We start from the raw sequence: 11000 nt of genomic DNA, 5'->3' as shown, positions 1-11000 counted from the left end.
CAGCCCCCATTAATATGGTTTTTTGACATTAATAAATGTTTATGCTGGGCATGGTGGCACATGTCTATAATCCCAGCACTGGGATAGAGGTTAGAGGGTGGAGAAGCCAACCTGAAATGTGTAATGAGACTCTCTCTCAAAAAAAACAAAACACAATAAAATGTTAATTTGAATGAATCAATGCAAATTATTTTCTTGGAGAGCTAATATAAGCATGGACTCAGGATCTTGGTTTGGTCCCTGAGTTCTTCTGCTCAAGGCTCACACTCCACCACTTGAGCCACAGTGCCACTTACAGCTTTTTCTGAGTTAGTTTATTGGAGATAAGAGTGTCACAGACTTTCCTGCCTGAGCTGGCTTTGAACTGTGACCCTCAGATCTCAGCCTCCTGAGTAGCTAGGATTACAGACGTGAGCCACTGGTGCCTGGCTAGTCTTAGGTTTTTGAGATAAAGTCTTGTTATGTAGCCCAGCTTCAGTTGAGAATTTATGATCCTCCTGTCTCAGCCTCCTGAGTGCTGGGATTACAGTAATGCAACACCCTACCCAGTTAGAAGTGTGAGATTAGGATAGAGTCCAACGGAGCTATTTTAATGTTTTTCAGTTCCTTGTGCTTTCAGTATCATGCAAGAAATCCCTGCCAAATTGAATGTCATGATTGTTTTCCCGTATGTTTTCCTTTGGAGTTTTATATTTCTGACATTTACATTCTTGATCCTTTTTGAGAAAATCTTGACATATGATATTAAGTAAAAACCCAATCTGGACTTTTTCCATGTGAATATCCAGCTTTTCCAATGCCATTTGCTGGACAGACTGTCTTTTCCCAAGGAAATGGCTTAGTACCCTTATGAAAACTACCACCTCTTCCCCGTATTAGGTTTTGAACACAGGACCTTGGGCATTTGAGGCAAGCATTCTACTACTGAGCTATACCTCAGCCCCTTAAGCTTTTGATTTTTGGATAGGGTCTCATGTTTTAAACCAGCCAGCCTCAAATTTGGATCTTCCTCCCTTGATCTTCTGAGTAGCTGGGTGTTTTTTGTGGGGCTTGAACTCTGGGCCTGTGCACTGTCCTTGAGCTCTTCAGCTCAATGCTAGTGCTTTACCACTTGAGCCACAGTGCCACTGCTGGTTTTTGAGTGAAAAACTGGAGATAAAAGTCTCACAGGGACTTTCCTGCCTAGGCTGGCTTTGAACCGCGATCCTCAGATCTCAGCCTCCTGAGTAGCTAGGATTACAGGCGTGAGCCACCAGTGCCAGGCTTTTTCTTTTTTTGTCGGTTGTGGGGCTTGAACTCTGGGCCTGAGCGCTGTCCCTCAGCTCTTCAGCTCAAGGCGAGCGCTCTACCACTTGAGCTATAGCGCCACTTCTGGTTTTCTGGTGCTTTATTGGAGATAGGAGTCTCATGGTCTCTCCTGTCCGGGCTGGCTTTGAACCGCGATCCTCAGATCTCAGCCTCCTGAGTAGCTAGGATTACAGGCGTGAGTCACCAGCGCCCGGCTATGGCTTTTTCTTTTTTTAGATGGAGGTCTCACTAACTCAATCTGTGATCCTGCCACTTCTGTCTCTCAAGCAGCCAGGCAATAGTTTAAGGTGGACAGGAAGAGAAGCTGGGCTTGTAAGTTGTTTGGTCCAGGCTGGCTGAGGGTTTGGTGGGCTCTAGTAGGAAAGCACCACTCTTGGCAGGTGTTATGGGTTGAGGTTGTGATGGAGATGAATCCATGCTGGAGTGGCTGGAGGGTGGAGGAGAACCCTCACCCTACCCGGATCCTGCCCAAGAGCATAGTGGACACATTACACCCAGCTCACACCTCTTTATTGGCCCAGATATGGGACCACCAACATGGGCTGCCCCAGCCTGTGCCAGCCCAGCTGTAGGAACCTGCACGGGTCAGAGGTCAGTGGATGCTGTAGGAGCAGTCTTTCTGGAGGGAAATCCCTGTCTGTACCTCAAGCACTCCTCTCCAGCCCTTCCGAATCTGTGCTTAAGATGCTGCCTTGCTTGGAATAGGGCAGCCACATCCAGAAGAGCGTCTTCAATGTGCTGGCCCAGCCGGTGTGAGTCCTAAAAGGAGGGATGGCTGAGGCCAGGGCTGGAGGGAGAGGGCTCCAGGGGTGGGAGGTGAGGTGGGGGGCAGAGTCTGAGGGAGGAGGGCTGAGGACTCAACAGTTTGAGAGAGGAGGCCTGGGATCTGAACCCCCTGAGTCTGAGGATGGAGCTTTGGGGCCTCGACTCCCGGGCTGAGCTGTTCACATGTCCTTACTGTCTTAGTGCTTGACTTCTTACTGGCGATGTGGAAGGTCACCGTGTCGTCCCCCATGAAGATATAGGAAACCCCGTAGCCATCGTCATCCGCCTGGAGTGGGAGGGAGTGAAAGGACGCAAATGTACCCCCCTACCTCTTCCAAGCTCTCGTATCTCTGGGCCCAGTACCCCAGTGCCACTCACAGGCCCGAATCCGCCACCCGAGGAAACATAATCTGGGTAATTGTGGACATCAAACAGGTGAGCCTGCTGAACGGGGATCTGGCTGGTGGACAGCTTCCACTGCTCCGAGTGAACCTGAGGACAGGAGAGGGTCACGGGTGCAGGAAAGAGCTGAGCAGGTCTGCGTGCCCTTTACTCCCCTCCTTCCACTGCCTCCCCACTGCTCCCCCTGGCCCTGGCTGATGACCTTAGGCCACCAGTTTCCCCTTTCCCCTTCCACTGCTTCTGCCTTTTCCCTGGCTTCATCTCTAGGCCACACCCATCAGGACCACGCCCCTCCAATGATCATCCCCGACCACGCCCCTCTTAGCACATCCATCTGAAGCCACAAACACTACACCCTGAAACCATTTCTTGGCCATGCCCCTCGTTTGCTCAACCTACACCTGCTTCCTCCCTTCTGCCTCTTTCCCCTTTACACCTCTGGTTTTGGGGGTGCCTGGCAGTGCTAGGATTGGGACCTTATATCTGATAAAGCCAGCGCTCTGTCCTCTCCTTTTCCCCCAGTCTCTCCCCCAGGTCCTCTACTCCTGTGGAAATCTCCTTTTCTACCATGCCAGCCCTGAAATCCATCCACTCCTCCCTCCACCAAACCCCACAGAACTTTCCCTCTTCCCAGCGGTTTCCCTCTTTAACCCTTTCCCTGCAGCCCCAACCTGGGCGAGGAAGGGCGACTGCAGATGGAGGAACTGGGAGACAATGTAGAGCGCAAAGAGGTGCCGGTCAATCCCCTGCCCGGTCATGGCTGCCTTGAGCAGAGTCTGGTGTTTATCCACTGCCATGCGGAACAAGGTGAGGCACTGGGAGGCCTGGGGTCCCCACGGAGGCCGCAGATCATGGAAGAGAGGAAAAGGGCTTACAAAGGTGAGCCTAGGGTACATCAGCCTCAAGGTACCTGCCCCAATGCCTGTAAGCCAGGTGTGTCCACCCCTGGCAGACACAAGGTGACACAGAGTCTAAAGAGAGTCAGGCATGATGATGTATGCTTGTAATCTCAGCACTCAGGAGGCTGAGGTGGGAGGATTTTAAGTCTGAGGCCAGTCTGGGACTACCTAGTGACACCTTGTCTCAGAAAAAAACAAAAAAGAAGCTAGGTGCTGGTGTAATCCTAACTACTCAGGAGACTGAGATCTGAGGATTGCAATTCAAAGCTATCCAGGGCAGGAAAGTCCATGAGACCCTCATCTCCAATTAACCCCCAGAACACCGGAAATGGCATTGTGGCTCAAAGTGGTACAGAGCTAGTCTTGAGCAAAAAAGCTCAAGGAGAGTGTTCAGGCCCCGAGTTCAAGCCTTATCACTGACAGGGAGAAAGAGAGGGAGGAGGGAGAGCACGCTACACAGTGGCAGTGGAAATGGCCCTGTGGCCCCCACTAAAGCACAGCACACCCTTCCCTGGGCTGTCTGTCTATGCATGGATTCCCTGGAGCCACTGACCAGGTCTGGGTTACTTATCCCTTGTTCCCAGTGCCCCTCACACATCCTGACCCACTAATATATGCAAACTGAGAAACACAGAGTATGTGGGCCAGGCCCACACCGTCTTCTCTTTGTCCTCCATCGCTTTCACGAAGTTGCATGCTTCCTTGGTGCAAGACCTCACTGTCTCTGTCCGGCCTTCCAGGAACAAGCGAGTCATGGCTGACTCATAAGTCAGGCAGAAGTGACCCCTGTCCTGTGGGACAAGAAGAAGAGCCTTGTCAGATGCTCAGGATGTCTTTTTCCCAGATTTGCCCCACGTGGTCAGGCCCCCAGATGCCTCCTCCCCCTCAGAAAAGAAATCAAGATGGTGGATGTACCGCGGGCCAAGACCAAGAGGAGATATGGAGGAGGCTGAAGAGGCAGGTATGTGGGAGGCCCTAGGGGGACTGGGGTTCTAGAGGAGCTGGAATTGGGGAACCCAACTGACCCGGAAGTAGGCCAGCTGCAGGGCCACCTGGATGAAGCTGTCTGAAGAGAAGTGGCAGTGTTTGATGAAGCTCTTGCCAAAGTGGGAGAAGGGGAAGACATGGCAGTCGATGTTTCCAGCTAAGGTCTTGGCTCCCCTCAGGGCTAGAGAGATGGAGGGATAAACCTGCCAGAGGGAGGGAGGGAGGGAGGGAGACATGGGTGTTGTTACAGATGGGGGGATGGCAGGAAGGTGAAATCAGGGTTGGGGTGAGAAGAGGGAAAGAAGGGACAGAATGGCAGGAGGCTAAGAATGGAGCCATAGAAGGTAAGAATGATGGGAATAGACTTAAGCTAAGCTTAAATTAGAGTTCAGTGATGGGATTGAGAAGGTTTGGGGAGTGGGTTGGGACCAGTGTGTGAGATTGGGTGTGGTGATCAAAGTGAGATCGAGGCTGGAGTTGTGGCCAGAGATGAGCTGAACTTAGGCAGGGTAGACGATCTTGCTCGTACTGTGAATTAAGAAGTTGGCGATGTAACAGGGACTGGGCAGCCAGGAAATAGGTTAGAGTGGGGGCTGGGGCCAGAATCAGTGACAGGGTGGGTATTAGGCTGCAGTGTGTTTAGTTCGATCTGAATGTTGGGACTGGAGTAAGACTGATTCTTCAGTTGAGCTTGGAGATGGAGATTTGGGGACTGGGAGGAGAGCTCCAGAATCGCATCCTCACCTGGTTTGGGAGGTCCCACTGTAGCCGCTCAGGCCAGGGCAGCGTAGGATCAGGCTGTCCCTTGCAGTGGCCATCTGCCGAATAGCCCAGATGAAAGCATTCTGTGGCCAGGGTGAACTGTAGACAAACAACAGAAGCTGCCAGACCCCCTCCCTTCCTTTGAACTGAGGCCCTCGAAACTGAGATCTGCCCCTCAGGGAGACCAGGAGGAGAAATCTCTGAGAACCAGAAACCTCTGAGGTTCACAAATGGAGTCTCAAGTTCATGTTCATTGAGAACCAGACTAATAAAAGCTCAGCAGGTGCTCAGTTACCAGCTCCTTCTCTTCTTTCCCAAGGATCTAGCCACCATACTCCCTCCCTCCCTTCCTTCCTCTTCCTTCTTCCTTCCCTCCCTTCCTTCCTTCCTTGTACTGGGGATAGAACCTGGGGCTTCAGGCACACTAGGAAAGCATCCTACCACTGAAATACATTCCCTTTTGTTTATTTAGCAGATTGTTTATCTCATTAATTTTTGTCCAGGCTGGCTGGCCTCCAATTCCTGATCCTCCTCCCTCAGTCCCCCAAGTACTAGGATTAAAGGTGTGTATCACCATGCCCAGCATCATCTTTCTCTCTCTCTCTCTTTTTTTTTTTGTCAGTTGTGGGGCTTGAACTCTGGGCCTGGGCACTGTCCCTCAGCTCTTCCGCTCAAGGCTAGTGCTCTACCACTTGAGCCACAGCAACACTTCTGGTTTTCTGAGTGGTTTATTGGAGATAAGAGTCTCACGGGCTTTTCCTGCCCGGACTGGCTTTGAACCGTCATCCCCAGATCTCAGGTGTGAGCTACCGGCACCCGGCCTCATCTTTCTCTTCTTCTTACACTCAGTAGTGTCTCTACCTTCGATATTTAGCCAGGTATGGTGGAGAACACCTGTAAACCCAACTCTGAGGGAGACTAAGACAGGAGGATCAGGAATTCAAGGCCAGTGTGGGCAAAGTTAGGAAGACTCTGTCTCAAAAATAAATTGGGAACAAAAAAGGATCGGGGCGTGGCTCAAGTGGTGGAGTGATGGTCTAGCATGGAGAAGAATCTCAAGGGTCAGGCCCCTGAACTCTTAAAAGTTCACCATCCCAGATGTTCATCTTTGCTAGGCCTACACTTTCCTTTCTCAGAGCCTCAGCTTAACCTCTGCCTAGGGCCGTGGGGAGTGGGGGGGAAGGTTTGGACGTGTGTTGGGGGGTCCCCAGCCTGGGGGAGGTTGGCTGCCCTACCTCCCACATATGTCCTGAGATGGGGCAGTCGGCCCACGAGTGCTCCATGCTGAGGCCCAGCTTCCCGTTGGAGAAGACAATAAGGGTGAAGGACTTGTCATACCAGCTGTGGGGAGAGTTCCCATCAGGATCACAAAGAGCTGGGAGGGGCGGGGGGCGGGGGAAATGGGGAGACTTAGGGCCTGCTCTGTGATATTTCAGAATGTGGGGATCTAGTGGTAGCCCGATTGTGGCATTTGGCTGGAGGACTTAGGGAGATCTTTTTGGTCAGTCTTGGGGATTGAACACAGACAGGGCCTATGCACTGTCCCTGAGCTCTTTTTGCTTAAGGCAAAAAGTGGTTGATTGGAGGTAAGAGTCTCACAAGGACTTTTTCTGCTGGGGTTAGCTTCTGGCTTCAATCCTCAGATCTTAGCCTCCTGAGTAGCTAGGATTACAGGTTTGAGGTTCTAGGTTCTAAGAATTTTTGAGGTGATAGGGAAGTTGGGAGACATCCAGGGCTTGGGAAATCAAGAATTGGGCTGGAATTCTGGGAATGGGGTTCCAGGAGAGGGTCCTGGGTTTGGGATACCAGCACAAAAAGGCACATGCCCTCTGGTCCATATTGCCAAGCTGGAGTTACAGGTTGGGGGTTTGGCCATCCTCAAGTCTGGGATATGAGGCAGGAGTCCCAGGCTGAGGGATTGTTTGGATAGGGAAAAGAGGGCCTCCCAGCTCCAAAGCACTGGGTCTGGGGGCCTCAGATACAAATGGGCCCCGGATCTAGAGAGCACCAGGGCTGAGATCACAGGTCTTGTCTTTGGGGAAGGAGGTCAGGGGTCTAGCTACCAGGTGTGGGTGGACTCACCGGTCATGACCATGGCCGGCCAGCAGCCTGTGGGCATAGGCATCAAGGGAGACAGCCGGATCCTCCCTTGTGAGGCCTCCAGGCTCCGAATCCAGAGACACAAAGAAAGCGGCTCCTTCCACAGCCTCCAAAGCAGCAGCAGCCCGGGCCTTCACCAACTCCCGCACCTGGGCCCACATACCCCTGTCGGGTGGGACGCACCTGAGCCCGGCCGGCCCTGTCCCCCGGCCCCCAGCTGGCCATTCCTCAACCCCAGGACACTTGGGGAGTGCCTGGCCTTGAATGCTCACCTGGGAGCAGCTGTGAGGGCCGCCAGGTGCTCCTCGTGGGGATAGGCCGGCGAGGGGTCATCCAGGATGCGCTGGAATTGCTGCTCCAGAGCCCGTGGGGACAGCAAGCCATTGGGGGAATGGGTCCCCACGCGGAAGAATCGGCCCCGATGGAAAACGGCCACATGGCGGCTGTCCGGGAGGTGGCAGAGGGAGTCTAGGAGTCATAGTGGCACAAGATGGGAAAGATGACACACAATGTAAGGATAATGAAAGCCAGGTGCCATGGCTCATGCCTGTCATCCTAGCTACTCAAGAGGCTGAGATCTGAGGATTGGGGTTCAAAGCCAGCCCAGGCTGGAAAGTCCATGAGACTCTGATCTCTAATGAACCACCAGAAAATGGGAAATAGGGCTGTGGCTCAAGTGGTAAAGCATCAGCCTTGAGCAAAACAGCTGAGGCTCAGTGCCCAGGTGTGAGCCACTGGCACCTGGCTCTTTTTATCTTCATCATTCTTTTTGTTGTTGTTTTGCCAGACCTGGGGCTTGAACTTGGCCTGGGCACTGACACTGAATTTCTTTTGTTCAAGGCTAGCACTCAACCACTTGAGCCACTTCTAGCTGTTTCTGCTTATGTGGTACTGAGGAATTGAACCCAGGGCCTCATGCATGCAAGCAAGCACTTTAGCACTGAGCCACCTTCCTAGCCCTCTTCACCACTCTTAAATACTCTTATTTTCTGATGGTCCTGGGGTTGGAGCTCAGACCTCGAAGCTTCACATGTAGGTGCTCTACCACTTGAGTTATGTTCCTAGCCCTTCTTGCCTTAGTTCATTTATGAATAGGATTTTGCTTTATCGGCCTCAGTCCTCCCAATCTCTGTCTTCTGAGTAGCCATGATTACAGGCATGAGCCATTATGCCAGGTTGTTGCTGCTGCTGATGTTGATTGAAATGAGGTCTGGCTCTAGCCTTGAACTTGTCATCCTCTTGCCTTAGCTGGGTGCGATTATGTCATACTCAGTCAGCTCTTAGGTACCAGTATCCTATTTCCCATTTGAGAGATGAGGAAACAGACTCAGAAAGGGTAAGAATTTCCCCAAGGCCACACAGGAAACAATGGAAACTGGGCTGAACCCAAGCAGGCTGGCTGCAGAGACAGCTGCTTCTTGGGGGGGGGGGGGAGGGGGGGGAGAGGGGGGGGGGGGGGGGGGGGGGGGGGGAGGCCTCACCTTTTTCCAACCCTGGCACCCGGGTAGTGTTGAATATCTTCTCATATTGGGCAGAGCACAAAGGACGCATCCCCATAAGCATAGTCTGCAGGAGGCCATGAGCTGGTGAGCTGTGGATGAGGCCCCAGGGGGTCCGAATGCCTGTGCCCCCCACTCCCCGCCCCGGACCCCACAGGAGCTCACATACCGGTGGGATCTCCTGGCGGGTCAACCGATGGCGGTACAGGAGAAGGGCATGGACAGCGTTCCCCGCCCGAGCTGCCTGCAGCGGCGTGGGTGTGACATACAGGAAGTCCTGGGGACCCGTGAAGGGATCAGCAAACTACCTGAGGTCAAGTTTGCCCCAGTGTGTGTGCAGGGGGGAACCCTGGCTCCCCAAGAGGGCAGTGAATTCCTAGACTGTGGTCCCAGATTGAGGCTGTTTTTTTTTTTGTTGGCCATGGGGCTTGAACTCTGGGCCTGGGCGCTGTCCCTCAGCTCTTCAGCTCAAGGCGAGCGCTCTACCACTTGAGCCACAGCACCACTTCCGGTTTTTTCTTTTTGCTTATGTGGTGCTGAGGAATTGAACCCAGGGCCTTAGGCATCAAGGCGAGCGCTCTACCACTTGAGCCACAGCACCACTTCCGGTTTTCTGGTGGTTTATTGGAGATAGGAGTCTCACGGTCTCTCCTGCCTGGGCTGGCTTTGAACCGCGATCCTCAGATCTCAGCCTCCTGAGTAGCTAGGATTACAGGCGTGAGCCACCAGCGCCCGGCTTCAGATTGAGGCTGTTTTGCGCACCTCCCTCGTCCCGGCTCGCAGACTCTGGGGGTGCTCCATCTCCACCCCTCCCCGCTCACCATTAAATAGTAATTGCTGTTCACCATCAGCGAGTTGCGAGACCGCAGATACACAAATTCTTCCCACCAGTCGGTGACCTGAGCAGGAGTGGGTGGGCGGGGTTTGAGGGGGAGGGAAGGATGGGGGCGCCCACCCATCTTCTCTGTCCACACAGAGGCTTCCTGGGGCAAGGGGCGGGGCTACTGGGTTTGGGGGCGGAGCCTGTTTCCTCTGGCAGGAAAGTTGGCCGGAGTGGCTGAAGTTCTTGAGGTTCCAATCGCAGCAGGGCCTGAACTCTGTGGGCGTGTCGTGGGGCGGGGCAAGTGTCTATGGGGTGGAGCTATTGCATCTGGGGCGTGGCCTGTTTCCTCACGTAGGGGGTGGGCCTGAGGTTAGCACTCTGGCTGAGGCTCCAATCGCAGCCGGGTCTGGGGTTTGTGGGCGTGTCATGGAGGGGCGGAACTAAGGACCGTGGGGCGGGGCGAAAGGCTCCCAAGCTTTGATGGAGGGGTGGGGCCTCGCGGCCGGACTCACATAATTGGACGCCCACCAGGACTTGAGCCACAGGTACCACTGCAGCAGCGATGCCTGCAGCTTCAAGAACTCCTGCGCCATCCCCGCAGTCCAGTCAAAGTCCTCATCGGAGAGGACGGGGCGGACTGACTCCAGGTACTGAAGGGAAGGGTGGAGAAGAAGAGGGCATCATGCTCTGCTCCCCACTGCTGCCTCGCCATCCACCTGTTCCCCCACTGCTATCTCCAGGCCCACCTTGCACACGGTGTCCTGCACCGAGGGCACTGGCTGGCGCGGCAGGGAGCGCTGGTAACTGAAGAGCATTGGGTGGCGGCCAGAGAAGATGCGGACCAGGGCCTGGGCAGGTAGAGGGTTATAAGGTCATTACATCTCTCACTGGCGCCTGAGACCAGGGAATAAGGGATCCCCATTCAATAAGACTGAAACCCAGAAAAGTGGACAAAAAATTAGGACGGAGTCTCTGAAAGATCTTTATGATTCATCTTCACACGAGGATGTGGGAAGGGGATTGAGTTGTGTGTCCTGGGGGAGCTTGGTGCGGGGGTCCCCGGACATACCAGCCAGGTCTTGGTAGGCGAGGACATGGTCCCGTGAGATTCGAGAAGCCAGCCGTGGTAGGACAGGAGCAGCCTCAGGGCCACGTGCAGGGTGAAGATCAGGGCACCCCACAAACAAGAGGCAAATACAGCAGCTGCCACGACCCCCCGGAGGTAATGGTGCTGCCCACCCCTGGGAAGAGAGAAAGAGGCTAGGCCTGGCTCTTCTGGTTGAGACCGCTCTCCCTGTGGCTCTGGGCTAAAGCTCAGAGCCATCATCATTTTTATTTTTTTTGTCAGTCATGGGGCTTGAACTCTGGGCCTGGACGCTGTCCCTCAGCTCTTCAGCTCAAGGCTAGTGCTCTACCACTTGAGCCACAGTGCCACTTCCGGCTTTTTTCTGCTTA

The 11000-nt window shown here is 53.8% G+C and overlaps 1 protein-coding gene across 1 annotated transcript in view; it reads right to left on the bottom strand.

The window, feature by feature from the left end:
• Window positions 1–1807: 1807 nt before the first annotated feature.
• Window positions 1808–11000, bottom strand: part of Cpt1c (carnitine palmitoyltransferase 1C) — a 13621-nt gene continuing 4428 nt past the window's right edge. Inside the window, exons 4-19 of the mRNA XM_013027585.1 lie at window positions 10615–10786; window positions 10292–10393; window positions 10058–10195; window positions 9544–9621; window positions 8892–8999; window positions 8705–8789; window positions 7496–7691; window positions 7206–7388; window positions 6359–6464; window positions 5106–5222; window positions 4400–4564; window positions 4031–4165; window positions 3147–3299; window positions 2452–2565; window positions 2267–2359; window positions 1808–2067 (exon numbers count right to left, since the gene is read on the bottom strand). Coding sequence (XP_012883039.1) covers window positions 1894–2067; window positions 2267–2359; window positions 2452–2565; window positions 3147–3299; window positions 4031–4165; window positions 4400–4564; window positions 5106–5222; window positions 6359–6464; window positions 7206–7388; window positions 7496–7691; window positions 8705–8789; window positions 8892–8999; window positions 9544–9621; window positions 10058–10195; window positions 10292–10393; window positions 10615–10786 — 2119 coding nt within the window. The 3' untranslated portion in view covers window positions 1808–1893. The remainder of the gene's footprint in view (window positions 2068–2266; window positions 2360–2451; window positions 2566–3146; window positions 3300–4030; window positions 4166–4399; window positions 4565–5105; window positions 5223–6358; window positions 6465–7205; window positions 7389–7495; window positions 7692–8704; window positions 8790–8891; window positions 9000–9543; window positions 9622–10057; window positions 10196–10291; window positions 10394–10614; window positions 10787–11000) is intronic.

The sequence above is a fragment of the Dipodomys ordii genome, unplaced genomic scaffold (assembly GCF_000151885.1).
Source record: "Dipodomys ordii isolate 6190 unplaced genomic scaffold, Dord_2.0 Scaffold105, whole genome shotgun sequence".
In the NCBI taxonomy this organism is placed as follows: domain Eukaryota; kingdom Metazoa; phylum Chordata; class Mammalia; order Rodentia; family Heteromyidae; genus Dipodomys; species Dipodomys ordii.
Note: the sequence above shows the minus strand (reverse complement) of the source record. Positions and strands in the feature narration are given on the sequence as shown.